Genomic DNA, 17,231 nt, shown 5'->3' with positions numbered 1-17,231 from the left:
AAATAAGAAATCCTTGAAAAAATGTTACGTTATCCCAAAGATAAACAAGAGCCCAAGCGTTATGGTGATCGGATGGGGATGGTTCCATGTTTGAATTGTAATCAGTGTTGCTATATTGACACAAATAATGTGTTTTCACATCCTGACCTTAGGAGAGATTTTTTTCTTCAAGGTCGAGGCAAATTGCAACAGTATTAATATTGTTTATTTGGCTGTATGTAACATATGCTCCGCTTACTATGTGGGTAAAACCAATAGAAGGCTGAGATATAGAATCAGAGAGCATTTATTGAAAATTAGAAATAAAGATAACACTAATGCATTGGCAAGGCATGTTAACAAGACTGATGCTAGTCACAGTTTCAGGTTCCAGGTAATAGAAATGGTATATGGTAATGAACGTGGTGGTGATATAGTTAACCAGACTGAGACAACAGAGAGTAGGTGGATATTGAGGCTTCGAGCAGATAAGGGGAGGGGTTTGAATGAAAAGGTACCCCTCAAACCCATATTAAAGTCCAGACCAATACATAGGTAAACCTGCTGTTTTGAGCTCCTGTATTGGACCGTATATTGCTTAGGACAATGACTTTCTGTTATGAACACAATATTGTATTTTATAGCAGGCCTGTCAATATTGATTATATAGGGAATTTTGCCTAGATATATTTGTCTTTTACTGTAGTGCATATCAATGATGCTAGCACAATGTCTTTTTATATATTTTTATATGTTTTTAAAGAATGTGAACATTGGATATGTACTAATTATGATGTATTTCTTAGTTTTTATTTTCTATTTTGTGTTTATTTTTATATATGATTATTGAGTATAGTTTTTAGGCACTGTGAGTTTAACTAGCACACAGTGGAATGATGACACGTGGAAAGGTTTGGGTGTGTCTGTGATTAAGTGGCACTTAAGCAGAGTTTAGTATAGTTGTTTTTTAGGTCTGAAGAAGTGGTGTATCAACACCACGAAAGCGCTCACCAATAAATTTATTGTTTTTATATGTAGCCGTTGAGTAGTTCTTTGGATGTGCTTGTGGCAAATATGTTTGATAAGTTTGATTAGCATTAAGTTATTTACAAGGAATGTAGTAATGCCTAAAATAATAAAGAAGAATTCAGAGTAACATTATGGCATAGTACAACAATTATGCATTTAATAGCATAGGTACTGACTGCAGAGATAGTAAGATATGTAGACAGTTTAGGTAGATACCAGGCAGAAGAAGAAAAATTCATTAGGTAATTTCCTGACAAGTACACATCTTTGCATCCATGCACTTCACTCATAGAACCTGAGTTGGCTGGCCTGTCATCAAGGCCCCATTCTTTTCTACAATGGAGCCAGCCAGGTTTAGTTGACACTGTTATGATTTAGCAAATATTTGCTTTAATGAGAATCTGCTTTATTGGTCATGTTTTGTTGCAGAGATAGTGTTCTGAATTTAATATTAATTAACTAATGCTGTGAACGTTATAGGTAGGAGAATTTTTTTTTAGAAATGTACTTAATTCTTTATCCTAAGTTTATACTGTTTAAGAGTTGGCATATTTACCATTCAGGGTGTGGGGGCAAAGTCAGTTTCTTTTTTGTGATTTTTATGACATCATATGGCTCCAGTGTTACTTGAAAATTTTTACTTCCAATGTACTGAATTTTAGGGAAATGAAAAACACTGTTTTATTATGAACCCTCCCAACTTCTTCTGTGACTTGCCCACCCCATCCATCTTAAAGTATGATTATTGTGACATAGTTTTCTAACCTAATCCTCAGCACTTTTGCCCTTCTGGGACTAAAAGAACATTTCTCTGACATGGCCTGGTAGCTAGGTTTTCTCTCATCTTTCTGCCAGTCCTAGGCCCTTTTCCCATTTCCAGAGCAGCGGCCCATCACTGTACTCCCTAATCCTCTTCTTTGGTATGCTGTCTAATAGCACAAGTAACACTTCTGAGACGGATACAGCAAAACCTCTGTCCTGTTTTCTCTAACATCTCTGGTATCGGTATTAATTGTTTTTTGAAAAACTGTCACACAATTGACACTTTATGCTGTACATATTCCAGACAAAAACATTCTTAAACTTTACATCATAGGTTTAAAAATGAAATAAAGCCTGAAAATAACATGAAATGAAACACAAACACACACATGGATTTTCTGTCAAATCATCAGATCTGTAGATTCTAGTCCTGCAATTCTAAAAAAAAAATCAAGTCAGATTTCACTTAAACAATGAAAATTAAACCTGGCTATAAAAGGTTTCAGGTGTTTTTTGCAGTTGTGCCCCCCTGTGCCTTCTGACATGGGGGACTGCCCCCCCAACCAGTACTAGTCTTTTGGCTTTTCCCGGTTAGGGGTCGCCACAGCTGAACTCCAGTCCGCTAATGATTGGCAGTGGATTTTTACAGTACTGAGTTGCCAGCCTGATGCCCAACCTTCAAAGAAGGCACACCAACACACGCACGCACCTACCTGCATGTCTTTAGATGTCACCCGACCATGTGGAGGGCATGCAGACTCCACACAGAAGGTGGTCCATCCGAAAATCCAACGGGAGAACCTTTTGCTGTGAGGCGACAACGCTAACCGCTGCACCAGTGCGGCCCTTAATATACACACACAATTTATTATTATGAGACTGCTCTAAAATTAGAATTAGCATATATTCTCCCAAGGCGTATTTGAAGTTTCACTGTTCTGAGGATTGTTATTATAATCCTCACAGCATTAATAGATGCAGTCTAACACACACACTGGGGGTATGCTTAAGCAAGACAAATTTAAGTGACAGATGATTTCTACCAAAGTGCAGAAAACTTAGAATTAATGACCTTGATGTTGGGAGGGAGGCACTGCTCCCCCTTACATAATATAACTGACTCCAAGGCCACATAGCCTCATGGTAAGTTAAGTACTTTTGCAGAAATGTATATATACGTACCTAGTATGCCGACACACATCCATACAACCTCTTATTTTACACATTCACAGTGATGTTGTTTTCTACCTTAAACAGGCCCTCAAAAGTGAATGAAAAGCAGACTGCACTTTAGAATTTAAAGGACTAGGAGATGTACCTGTAGTTTAAAATAAACAATTAACACTGAAGCTCCAGTGGCGCAATTGGTTAGCGCGCGGTACTTATACAGCAGTACTGGAGCAATGCCGAGGTTGTGAGTTCGAGCCTCACCTGGAGCAAGTTTTTTAGTTATATAACTAAGCTAGAGAACTGAAAGAAACTATTTGCCTTCATTTTTATAACTTCATCTTTATGTGATACAGCTACTTAACAAACACACACATTGCGACTGCTTGTATTAATGTTACAACTTAAACTAAAGCACTGGTGAGACAAACACTGCATTAACTATTTTTTTTAAATTCTCAGCCTACATAAGCATTAATTCTATGTACTTCGTTAGAACAAGTTAATATTAAGATTTTATGCACCTTCATGGATTTAATTTTAAACAGTAATTTTGCTTCTTTTGAAGGGGAGTTATTCTGATAAATTAAAATTGAGGCTGTGCAGGCATTAGCTGCACCAATATTTCTCAATATCGTCTTATGGTGGTGGGAAGGAAATCTGAATTTGTTAATCTTCTTCCTAGTTATCACTGATTGGGTTCGGTTCCGAGCTCCTGAGGCGCTGCCCGATTGCTTTCCTTTGGTAGCAGTCAGGGTGCATTTTTCTCTGCACCAAGCTGCCTTGGCTCTCTATTACATATGATCAGTGGGTGCAGAGAATCATTACCAGAGGCTACCATATTTCCCTAATATCTTATCCAAGACCTCCGAAATCCCTTCCCGATGTTCCACCCAGTCAAAGGAAGGAGGCAGCTTCCGAAATACGAAAGCTTTGTCAAAAACAAGCCATCCAACAGGTCCCCCTAGATCAGTGTGGATCAGGGTTCTACTCAAGATTCCTTTTGGTGCCAAATAAAATGGGATTGGAGGCCCATTCTGGATCTCAGCCAACTTGAATCGGTAGTTCAGACCAAATTCCGCATGGTCATGATTCAAACCATCCTTCCCTTTCTGCGGGAGGGTATGTGGATGTGCTCATTAGATCTCTGGGATGCATATTACCGTATCAAGATGGACAAGCGCTCCAGGAGCCTCCTTGGCTTCCGGTTGGGAGCCAATCACTACCAGTTCAGAGCGCTGCCTTTCGGTCTCTCAATGGCCCCCAGAGTGTTCACAAAATGCCTTGTGGTGGTAACAGCTCATCTGAGACTTCAGGGATTCCAGGTGTTTCCATACCTAGACGATTGGCTCCTCTCCGCCCCCACTAATCGTCTTCTGGTCAGGGCCCTCAGCTACACCATGGTTCTAGCAGAGTCACTGGGCATCACCATACATTAGGAGAAATCCGACCTTCAACCCTCACAACAACTGGAATTTATAGGGGCAATATTTAATACCCAGTCAAGCCTGATCTCACTTCTTCTTTAGAGGCTTCAAAGACTAAGGATACAAGTTCAAGTGATACTCTGTTGAAGAAAGGTGTCTGCAAGGGAGGTTCTCCAAGCCTTGGAGGTCTATGGCTGCAGACATCCCTATTATTCCCTTAGCCAGACTACACATGAGAGTACTGCAATGGCTCCTTCAGGTCCAGTGGATACCCAGTCTTCATCCCCTGAGCTCACATAATCTCGTCACCAACAGTTGCAAACAAGATCTCCTCTGGTGGATGAGTACAGACAAAAATCTTTAGTGTCACCCCTTCCAGACTTCCCAATCCAGCGCCACGGTGACCACGGATGCTTCCCTGATGGGGTGGGGGGCCACTTCCAGGGAAAGTCAGTACAAAGCACGTGGTCCGATGTAGAGGTCAACTTGTATATCAGTGTCCTGGAGTTAAGAGCGGTGCTATTGGCGTTTCAAGCTTTTCATCCGCTCCTTCCGTCCGGAATGATTGCTGTCCAGTCGGACATGTCCGTTATCTGGTACATAAACAGGGAGGGACCAAATGCTACCCCCTATGTCGCGAAGCCATAAGAATCTGGCAGTGGGCGATAGCTGCCAACTGCTATCTGATCACAACGCATATCCCGGGGAGCTCCAACATGATTGCGGACAGGCTGAGCAGATGCATTTTCCATCCTCATGAGTGGTCTCTCAACCCGAGTGTGGTGGCGGAAATTTTCAGCCTTTGGGGCCAGCCATGCTGCGACCTTTTCAAACACAAAATGCAGCACCTGTTTTGCCCTCTTTCCCCCTGTCGGGTGTCACAGAGAGATGCTTCGATTCACGATTGGCCCACGGGTCTCCTTTATGCTTATCCTCCGATTCTTCTGATCCCCCTTGTTCTAAGGAAAGCTATTCGGTTGAGAAGCAACGTGATCCTCATTGCCCCGTTCTGGCTTTGTCAAGTGTGGTTTCCCTTCCTTCGACCTCATCTGTTACAACCTCCTTGGATCCTAGACACTTGTCAGGACCTCATATCTCACCCTCAAGCGCTGACTTCCCCGAATTTGTCCTCTCTCAAGCTGACAGCTTGGTTTCTCCACTTCCGTTAGTTGCCAGGCAGGAAACCCTTTCTTCACCCGTAAGTAATATTATCTTGGCCTCTCATAAACCATCCACCAGGAAACTTTACAGGGACAAATGGAAAAGATTTTCTATTTGGTCATATAATCAGAAGCTAGACCTGTTCTCAGCCCCCGTAGCCACTATTCTTCATTATCTGGCTGAACTGTTCGACAGTAGGGCCTCAGCTTCCACCATTCAAGTCCATCTAGCAGCTGTTTCCAACTTCCATAATTGGTCAGATGGAGTCCCGCTTATTTCCTCTCAACTTTGCAAGACTTTCTTCAAGGGTATTTTCCACAGCAGGCCTCCTATCAGGCAGCCAGCCAGTGGAGGCATGGACTCTGTCTTGGGTTCTACAGTCTCTTTTTCTGCCCCCTTTTGAGCCAGCTGCGACATGTGATCTAAAATTCCTGTCATGGAAATCCTTATTTTTGGTGGCTATAACCTCAGCCAGAAGAATTTCTGAATTACAAACATTATGTATCAAGAGCCCTTATCTGATCTTTCATAAGGACAGAGTATCACTTTGTACTAACCCATCCTTTCTCTCCAAAATGGTTTCTGACTTTTCAATTAACCAGTCCATTGAGCTCCCTGTGTTCTTCCCAAATTACTTTAACAAGGGAGAATACTGCCTACTTTCCTTGGATGTTCATAGGCAATTACGTTTCTGTCTGGACAGAACTAAATCCTTTCACAAGTTTGACCAGCCTTTCATCTCCTTTTCGGGCCATACAATGGGAGGAGCAGTATTGAACGTTTCTTGGTCTAAATGGCTCAGGGATTGCATTGCCTTCACATAATCACTTACGGGAGGGATCTAAGCCTGGCCAAATCAAAGCTCACTCAACTAGGGCTGTTGCAGCGTCTGTTGCCTTCCACTCTAGGGCCTCCATGGGTGACATTTGTGCAGCTGTCATTTGGGCTAAGCCCCACATCTTTATCAAACATTACAAATTGGATCTGATCTCCAGGGGAAGAACGGCCTTTGGTTCAATGGTTCTCAGGAATGTTCTTCCATAAGGGCCACCAAGGTTCTCCAAGTAGCTGGGGACTCTATCCCATCACTGATGAATAGGAAGAAGATTAACAACTTCAGATAAAGAAGTTGTGTCTTACCATAACGTTCCATCTGAGTTGTTGATTTTCTTCCAGTTGATGGATCACACTGCTATCTAGACACGTGGCAAATAAGATCTGGGGGGGAGACAGGGGCATTATGGGTAGGGGAGTAGCTTGGATCTGATGCTGGAAAATGTGTCCAGGTCAAATCTGTACTGGATCTGTATTCACACAGGTTAAAGATCAAATGAAAACTTGAGATCTCTATAAGTACCACGCAGTAAACAGTTGCACCACTGGAGCGTCAGTATTTATTGTTTATTATAAACTTTTAAAAACAACCACTTGGTAAAACTTAACAAAACACAAAAATGAGAAAACACATACCCCGGGATTCATGAACCTTGCGCCAGGCGCCCACATAGCGTTGGCGTTATAACGCCAAATATGGCTGCTGAGCGATTCAGGTATGAATCAATTCCACGTGCACTACCGGGCGCGGACCTCGCCGCCCCGCGTAGGTATGCAAAACACACTGTGTGCGGTATTGCACCATGCAAATGAAGGGAAATAGCGATCCACGAAGTGGCACAGGCGTAAGGGCGACAATGTAAACCAAAAAAAACGGTTTACATTTACCCAAACATGACCGAGGAGTAACGGAAGGCTGTCAAAGTCAGGTATCATACAGGTGCAATATGCCAATGGGGAAAGGCACCGAGAATGTCCAAAGAAAATATGCACAAAATGTAAAAAATGACATAAATGGTATGTACGTAGAAAGCACAGCAGAACCCCCGGATATGTGCACAGAAGTTGCAAAGCAATGAAATAATATGACAATGTCCTAAAAGAGCAGTATAATACACATCAGCTGCACAGCCACCACACACCATAGTATGTATGTAAAGCTTCAACCCCAGCGCAAGGGTTGTCAAGGAGTGGCGGCAGTGTTCGGCGCCGTAACCATGTATTAGCAGTCAATGCCATGCAAATGAGGCAGATAATAGTGAATCGCAAAAACGGCGCCGGCGTAAGGATGGAGCAAACGGCGTAGCGGTAGTACACCGAGGAGTGGCCTACATGGGATACATGTCAATCGCAGAGGGGTGTGCCACTGTAGGAGGAAGCACATTGGAGGCCAGCAAACATGGGCTGTACAATGCACATCACAGCAGCAGGACCGGCGTGTGAGGAAATAGATGCGCTGAGAGTACATAATGCGCGCACAGATGCATGTGCACGAGGATGACTACGTTCCCCAACCCAGTCATGTGACGGCCTCCCCGTCAACAAACACGGATATAGGAAGGTAATGCGGAGAATATGAGGAAATGCGGAAGCAGTGTAATCGGAGCCGTAATGAGCAATCAACACCAATCAATCCAGGAATGGCAAACGGTGGCAGCTGACAACTCTGCATGCAGACTCCTGCAAAACGGGAAAGGGGAGGCATAGGAATGCAATGATAGTAGGGGATGTAGTTGAAATGCAAAGAGCAAAGAACCGAAATAGCACAGGTAAGTACAGAGGTAGGATAACGGCGGCGGCAGACAAAGTGCAACAGATGCCATGTGCCTGCAGGATGCACTGCAGGCAATAGTAGGTGCAACGTGCAGAAACAGTAAGGTAAGATGCAAAGCCAAGCCAATGCAGGCAAGGGCAATGTAACAGCAAAGGCAACAGCGTTGCAGTTGCAACGGTAAAACACAGAAGATAATCCACAGATACGGTCGCACAGACACACCCAATGACATCACCGGGTGTACAGCACAACAGTATAAAGTGTGAATGCACATAACACACAGCGATTTCCCAAACGCCGCACCGTAGGGTGTAAACAGACGGGGAACTTTTAATATGTATATGTTGGGTGCCGCCGTGGCCGTGATGCATCGGCATGTGTCAGAGACAGACGGAGTTGTGGAGGACGGTGCCGACAACTACCGTAGGCCTCACAGGAGAAGGAGAGTGTTCAGACCAAGGGTGACCTACCAGGGGCTGCAAGACCTGGAGATAGTAGAGCGCTACAGGGTGGACAGGGACACATTACAGCAAATAGTGGAGCTGTGCCGGCCACGCCTGAGAACAAGAGACAACAGAGGGGAGCCCATCCCAGTGGACACAAAGGTATGTGTGAGCTTGCGAATACTGGCTACAGGTACCTTTCAAAGGCCAACCGGGGATATAATGGGCATCTCACAGGCATCAGCATCCAGGGTACTACACCAGTTCCTGGATGCCATGTTACAACATGCCCATGAGTATATAAACTTCCCCAGATCTCAGGAGGAGTTGGCTAGCAATATGCGCCGCTTCCACCGTGTGGCACAATACCCGGAGGTACTGGGTGCGATAGACTGTACGCACATAGAAATCAAGTCACCACCCGGGGAGTAGGGTAGACGCTACATAAACCGCAAGGGATACCCCTCCATCAATTGCCAGGTCGTGTGCAATGCGCAGGGCATTATCATGGATGTGTGTGCTGGCAGCCCTGGAAGCTACCACGACTCCCATATCTGGCATGCCTCACAGCTGTATCAGGTATTCGCCAGGGGGGACATCACACAAGGTCACCTTGTGGGGGATGCTGGCTACGCACTGGAGCCGTGGTTGATGACACCCATCAGAAATGCACACACACACATGCAAGAACGCCATAATGAGGCACACGCACAAACTAGAATAATCATAGAGCGTGTGTTTGGGATGTTGAAATCACGGTTCTAGTGCTTGGATACATCCGGTGGAGCCTTGCAGTACTCTCCAGGCACATGTGCCCACATATTCATAGTATGTTGTATGCTACACAATATGATTCTGCGGAAACAGCTGCTGCAGGGACATAATGCTGGAGGGCCACCAAGCCTGCCACAACTGCCAAGGCAAGCACAGGCACAGGGCATTCAGCGCCATGAACACACTGTGTCAGCCCCAGTAGGTAGACAGAGGCGTACCCAATATGCCTACGCCCTGGCAAAGAGGGAACGCATAGCACATACTTTGACAGTGTAGGCCCCATGGACTGACACCTCCTTACCTGCACACACAGTAAAATGGACGCCACACAAACATGTCCGCCCGTAATGTGTACCGTATGTGCGGACCTATGTGTGAGTCCAACAAAGGCACCACCCAAACACTGCGCACCCAATAGCCAGCAGAGCATGGAACGCCAACATCTCGACCGCACGCTGGCTCTACAGCAGACGGCGTAGCCGTATGCTGCCACACTCGCCGCAAGTCGACTACATATGTACTTATGTGCATACACAGATATGGAAATAGATATCAGTACACACGTAGAAATATATGTACACATACACAGATATAAAGTACAACAGGTTAATATGGAACCCAGGGATGCAAGTTGACAGATAAGTAAGACGTGATATCTCCACATAGTAAACAGAGTGAACGACAACCCGATCATCCGGGAGGGTGGCCAGAGCAGGGAACGCCAGCCATGGAAATGTCAACCTGCATCAATGTATATCCGCGGGTCGGGATGATCACCAGGCCACGGTACAGTAACGGGATATGTGCGTGTCATATCCATAGGATATGACTGCGGAGGTACACACGGCCGCCGGCGATGCGGCCAACGTAGGTATTGTGTTCAACCATCGGTGCGAAAGCGGCAATCATACCTGTCAAGTGTACGTCAATATGAGGAACGTACCTCATCTGGGGTCTAAAATAGTTCATGTTCCGCGAAGTACCTCAAAGTTCCACATTGAAATAGTCTGTCACACACTCATTGTTAGGAATATATTTAAATGAAACCTGGTAAATAGAAATCAATCATATGAAGTCATCAAAGGTTCTTCCTTGTAAGTAAATCAGCATATTTCAACCATCCTATGACCCTCTTAGCTGAAGTTGTTAGTAAGCCATTAGTATGTGTTCCACATTTTGCCCATTTGTTACACAGTATGAAGGTGTGTGTACCTCATTTTGGAAATGGAAGGTTGAGAGCTACGGCGGGAATATGTGTATGTGTGAGGTGAGTTTGTCGTGTGTTCCGCTGCGTGTGTGTAATGTGTGTGCCACTGTAAAATGTGTATGTAGGTGACATGTTCACAGGTGGAGTGGAATAGCATGCGTAGGCATACAGTACAGGAACCATAGGCGTATGTATAGCAGTGCCCACAAAGTAGTATTGACAGCCCCTCAGTGGCTAGGCGCGTGGCGACGTAAAACGATGCAAAGCGGAAATGTCCCAGAATGTACCACAGGTCCATAGCCAACAGGAGATGCAAAGGACGCATGTACAAACTATGACCGCATGTATGGCGGCCATATGGTAGACTCAACAAGACATGTCGGCAACGTTACACAGCATCAGGCATGTACGGCGAAGATACGCTTGTGTCATCCCGGCACCGATCGTGGCCACGTACCGACACGTAAATACCGCAGTGTGTTCCACGACTGTTAAATAAGCAAGCGCCACACGAATAGGAGGCAACCGGTAGCATACAGGCCATTCCAAGTACAGGACCACAATCACCGTAACTATCAGTGACAAAATGCCAATGGATAGTAGGCACGTACGAACATCCGCTGATATATAACCGATGTGAAGGAGGAATACGTGCAGGAAGCACACATTTATTTTTATTTTATTTTATTTTATTTTGCATTTGTTAACCGGGCTAGTCCAACTGGATACATGTCCATTTTCAGTGGAGGCCCAAGGAGAAAAGCTCCACTATCTAATGCATAATAACAAAAAAATACATTCAAAGTACATAGGTAATTTAAGACACAACTAAAACAGGGATTTAAAATTACATAGGGAATTAAGACACAAGTAAAACAGGCATATAGGCTTTCCTTTCAGTAAGTTCAAAAAGGTGAATACAGAGACTATCAAATTTCTACAGTACAGGTCAAAGTACAAAGGTAATTTGAGATTCAACTAAAACAGGCATTCATAATTACATAGGGAATTTAAGACTCAACTAAAACAGGCATTTAGGCTATCTTTTCAGTAAGTTCAAAGGTGAAAACAGAGACTATCAAATTTCTTCAGTACAGGTTTATAAAATGTGAGACAGAAATAATTAAGTAGTTTAAAAGCAAAAGATAGAGTTACTAGAAAATTTTAGTTTGAAGTTGAGAGAGTCAATTTCTCAGGTAGAGATGAAAAATAAAATGGAGAAATAGAGTTGGGAGACAGTGCAAAGGGTGCAGGAGAAGGTAGGAGGTACGTGATCAGCTAGGGTTATTGCAAGAGCAAAGCCAGTGATTGGTTAGAAAATGTTTCAGTTGAGTTTTAAATAGTGTGATAGAAGTTTGGGCTAAGAGGTCTGTAGGAAGTTGATTCCAAATTTTACCAACTGAGTTGGAAAATATAGAGTCACCTGCTGTATTCTTTGATAGAGAGGTTTGAATCAGTATTTTATTGGAAGAGCGTAGGGTTTTTAGGTTGTTATAGGGTTTTATCATGGTGGAGAGCATTGGTATCTTTTCTGGGTGGTGAAGGGCTTTATGGGCAGTTGTAAGCTGATAGTATTGAATTAGGTGAGGTAACTCCAGCCACCATAGGTTAAGGAGGTTCAGGCAGTGATGTGTTTTATATGGAGAGGCAGTGGCAAATTTGGCAATGTTGTTATAGGCTGTTGTAAGCCTATTGATGTTATGTTTAGAAAGATTAGTATATATGGGGATGCATATAGTAGAGTAGAGATAAGATAAGTTCTGGCTATGGTAGTTCTTGCTTCAGGAGTTAAGAAAGATTTGATTCTGTAGAGAGAACCTAATTTTTGTTAGTTGCTTTTATGATAGAGTGGATATGAAAATCAAATTTTAGTAGGTTGTCGATAGTAACTCCTAGAAGTTTGGTTGTTTGGTCAGGAGAGATAAGGGTGCCATTGTTAGAAGTAAGTGTGAAACTAATAGGGGGAGACGGTGTGTGGGTGAGAAGAGGAGAAGTTTAGTTTTCTTAGGGTTTAAGAGAAGGCAGTGATTGGAGAACCATTGTTCTATGGTGGTAAAAGTTTTTTGAGTAAGTGAGTGGAGGTCAGCTTGGGTTGTGGCAGAGCAGATGATGGTGGTGTCATCGGCGTACTGAATGCAAGTAGTTAGTGGGGTGGCTAGATACAGGTCATTAATAAAGATGGAAAATAAAAGAGGACCTAAGATGGAGCCCTGAGGTACTCCTAAAGTGGTAGGGAGAAGTTCGAAAGATTGTTGTTCCATAAAACAGCTTGTTTCCGATTCTGAAGATAGGAAGTAAACCAGCTTAAAGCAAGATTATTGAGAGAGAGATTTTAAACAATGTAGGAGGAGTTGGTGATTCACCATGTCAAAGGCTTTTGACAGGTCTACAAAGAATGCAGATGAGAGAAGATTGTTATTGCGGGTTATATTAATGGAGTCTATGAAGGATAATAAGGCTGTTGTGGTGCTATGGTAGGGACGAAAGCCATGTTGGCAAGTAGCTAAAGGTTATTAGATAGGAGGTGATTTAAAAGCTGTTTGTGGATGCATTTCTCCATTATTTTAGCAATAGGAGATAGCAGTGCTATAGGGCGGTAGTTCGAGTACTCAAATGAATCGCCCTTTGAAGAGAGGGATGATGTGGGAGATTTTCCAGAGTGAGGGTATAGTACTTTCTTTTATGGTTCTGTTGATTAGAATAGAGATAGGGTAGGCAATAGCTTTAGCACCTAGCTGGAGATATTCTGCTGGCAATTTGTCAGCTGAGGGGTTGAGGGTTTGAGTTTCTGAAGTAAATTAAGAATATAGGAAGTAGGTATGGGTTTAAGTTGAAATAGAGGTGGAGTGCAGTTAGTATTACCTAGTAAAGAGGGGTCAGGGCTTTGTTGGTTGGCCAGTTTAAGTATGGTTGAAGTAAAGAAGTTATTGAATGCGTTAGCTGTTTGTAGGGGAGAGTCAGGGCAGGAGCCTAGTGGGTTGGGGGTTTCAACCTTACCGGGGGATAGTAGTGAGTTAATTGATTTCCAAAATTTTTGTGGTTGCTGGTGGGAGGATTGCTGTAGTTTGGTGTAATAGTTCCTTTTATCTTGTTTGATAGCAAGCTTAGTCTTGTTCCTTTTTTGTTTGAAGCTAAGGTGATCAAAAGAGTCTTTCGTGGTTCTCCATTTAGTCCATGCTTTATTCTTACTAAGGATAAGTTGTTTGGTGTTGGTTGTTAGCCATTGAGCTGTCTTAGATTTCATTCGTATAGAACGGATGGGGGCATGATGATCGAGAATAATAAGAAAGGTATTATTAAAGTGGTTAACAGCTTCATCTATTGGGAGAGTTTTTAGAGGTGACCAGTTAATCAAGCTGAGTTCATTTTGAAACTGCTGAAGATTAAAATGTTTCTTGCTGCGTGATGAGCGAATTAGGGAGGTGTTGTTAGATGAGTTTTGTGCCTAATGATGTATGTGAGAGAGTGGTCGCTAAGGTCGTCTGGGAGGGTACCTGTTGAATACATTTGTTGGGGACTATTAGTCAAGATCCAGTCGAGAATGGTTTCTTTGTTATTGTTTTTATTTGTTCTAGTTGTGGAGTTAATGGTTTGATGGAATCCGTGCAGGTTAATAATGGTAGATGGATTAGTTTGTTTGCACATGTTCCAATCAATATTAAAGTCGCCTAGTAGTATTGTTTCTTGAAAGAGATTAATTGAAAACCAGTTTAGTAGGTCTTCTAATATGGGGGAACTGTTGCCTGGGGGAAGATAAGTGCAGATAATATTAATAGTTTTGTGTGAGTTTAGGGAGAGTTTGGAAATAATCAGTTCAACATTAGAGTCATGTGGTGGGGTAAGGGCTGATTTACTTATTTCCAGACCAGTTTTGAAGAGTATAGCTACTCCTCCACCTTTTTTGTTAAGATGATCTTGTCTTAGGATGTTATAGCCAGGGGGGATAATTTCGTTATCTTTTATTGTGGGTTTCAGCCAGGTTTCAGTAAGACAGAGAATGTCAAACTGTTGGACTTCTAGTAGGGCATGAAGAGCAGGAAGTTTGTTACATATGCTACGGATGTTAAGATGAGCTATTGTGAGAGATTTGGGAGGTTTAGTTTGAGGTGTAGACATAGGTTTCATAGTTTGGGAATTAGGGGATGGTATGTCTGTGTTTGGGCCTGGGTTGGGGTGGATGTCCCCATCAATTAATGATAAACCATGAATAAGGTTAGTTAGTTGTGAGGTTTTGATGCTGTGCAAGTGTTTTGTGAGTCGAAGAATAAGGTATTTGATGTGTGAGAGACGATGATATTTAGGTTCAAGATATGAGTTGCTGTATATGGGACTGTGATGGGTTGTGAGTGTAGTTGGGGGGGTAGCTAGGGTATGTTTGTGTGGAGTACAAAAGGTAGGATTTAAAGGTTGCTCATAGTAGGTTATGAGGTAGGTAGAGGTAAGAATAGTTAGAAGAGTTAGTAGTAGGAGAGGAAGGTGAGTGCAGGACATGTTGAGATGAGTGGGGATTGTATATAGTAGGTATGTGTTCAGAGAGGGAAAGGGTGGGTGTGGGATTGGACTGCTATGGAGTGGGTGGAGAGAAGAATATGTTCCGATTGGCTAGGGAATGTGGTGGGTGTGGTTATGCGGGGATAAATGTAGAGGTCCCAGGGGTGGGTGGGATATGGGGGCAGGGAAGGGAGCGGAGTGAGCCCAGGGAACGGAGCGGGCAGAGCCAAAGGAGTAGGAAATTGCTGAGAGGAAATAATCAGCCAGGTATAATAACAGCAGGTAACAACGGCAGATCAGTAGTCAGGAATCAGAAAAATGAATACTAGTTGTATAAATCCAAATACAGCAAAAAGTAAGTATTACTTTACAAATCTGAACACTTTTAAAAGAAATTCCTGAGGTCTAATGGCTTACCAGCTAGCAGAATGTAATTGCTGAAGAGCACTTGTGTCCTGGTGGGAGACTAGAGATTTAAAGATGGCTCCATGCTCAGCAGGATACTAATATAGACTTTGTATTGGGGGAGGGAGATAGCACAAGGGGTGTAAACCAGGTGGAATGCAAAGAAACCAGAGAGGCAATCAGTGGAAATGAGTGAAGGCCTCAGAGAGGGTAAGTAATAATTCAAACTACCTGTAAAGTGAAGGCAGGCGATACTGACACCACACGACATCAACAAAACAAACACTCCCAGAACAACAGACAGGTAACCTGCAGCTCCCCAAGCAGGGATGGAGCACACACACAAGCATATCATGTATGTATAAATGCAAGACCCACACCCCGTACCCGTCACCCACATCCGCAGATATACCCCATCGCACATATCAAAGGGATACCAGCCGAAACCGTAGCAAACACATACAGGCAGTCAATGACAGCGGCATACCCGCAACAAGCCACGTGGGAAACACTAGCAGCAGCCGATGCTTCCCTGCATCCGTTGTGTACAGGAATATAACAGCTATGTTACACATCTAAATGCACAACGCCATCGACAGATGCCGCCAGGACACGGACACCCACATGTCGAACAAAATATCATACCCAACACACACAATCGACGACTAACAACACAGCGATATGTACCTGACACCACACATAGCAGATGCAGTCACACAAACATGATACAATACATACCATCCCCACGAAGGTAGTGCAAATAACCAACGGCCACACGAGGAATGAACCATGGCCTAGTTTCACGCGTAACGTACGAATGGAGGAGGATCACCGGTGATATGCGCATAAGTACACACCGAGGAACAGCTATTGGCGTGATGAACCCACATGCCTCAGGTGACGACGAATAAAAGGAAGACTCCCTGGATATTCAAACCGTATGTTCATACCGAACAAAAACTGAATCCAAAGCAAGCAAGCAAGCAAGCAAGAGGAAGATAGTTACGAATACAGAAGCAAAGGCCGGAAAGGTATGTTGAACCCACGATATGTACTGGTGTGTAACGCATGATACGTATGACGAATCTGCACTGTATGTGAACGATGTGTGTAAGTAAAGATACCTGTCCATCAGGCAGACAGTGGTGAAAGGTGGTTATGTAATGCTAAGCCGTGGAGCATACCAACGTCTGTGGACAACGTGTGCACAGCAGTGGGACAACATGTACACAGCCGGGATAACCCAAGGTCCCCAATAGGGATTTCAAACACAGAACAATGACACCACCCACGCTGATGCTGTCAGTGGATATCGAACAATGAAGTGCCACAGCAGGGGATAGGACATGTATGTATAGTGTCACAGCACACATGTGCATGGGCATATACCGTCGATGTCATACGGAATGTGCGCACGACGTGCACGTATCCCTCGCAGTAGGGGTGACTATGTCAATTATGTGTAATGCAAAGCTGTCATGATGGATATGTTCAGAAATCATAGACAGTATCACAGGCATAGCATGCATGATGGAGGGATGGCCTAATGTTATGTACATAAACAGGATATGTATGGCCTGCACATATGGGACAGAGTAGTAGCGGAATAGGTACCCGAAATGGAGTGAACAGCAAGTAACCATGTGCAAACGTTCCGTAGCAGGTGCAAAGTGTGCAACAATGATGTCCAGCAGGGCCGTGTGTAAACACATGTGCAATATACACAGTAGTGTCACCCCCCCATGGTAGTGTCCACTGAACGGCAGAGGTGGATGTCA

General features: G+C 43.7%; 1 protein-coding gene and 1 non-coding gene across 2 annotated transcripts in view; both read left to right on the top strand.

The window, feature by feature from the left end:
• The first annotated feature begins 382 nt into the window (after positions 1 to 382).
• LOC122790526 (zinc-binding protein A33-like) overlaps positions 383 to 17,231 on the top strand; it is a 106,026-nt gene continuing 89,177 nt past the window's right edge. The window contains 1 exon segment of the mRNA XM_044058075.1: positions 383 to 440. Within this exon segment, the coding sequence (XP_043914010.1) occupies positions 383 to 440 (58 nt within the window).
• Positions 3,120 to 3,209, top strand: TRNAI-UAU. The gene is given in 2 exon segments: positions 3,120 to 3,157; positions 3,174 to 3,209. It is a non-coding gene; the product is annotated as a tRNA-Ile (tRNA).

The sequence above is a fragment of the Protopterus annectens genome, chromosome 16.part0, assembly GCF_019279795.1.
Source record: "Protopterus annectens isolate FY-2018-M chromosome 16.part0, PAN1.0, whole genome shotgun sequence".
Lineage (NCBI taxonomy): Eukaryota > Metazoa > Chordata > Ceratodontiformes > Protopteridae > Protopterus > Protopterus annectens.
Note: the sequence above shows the minus strand (reverse complement) of the source record. Positions and strands in the feature narration are given on the sequence as shown.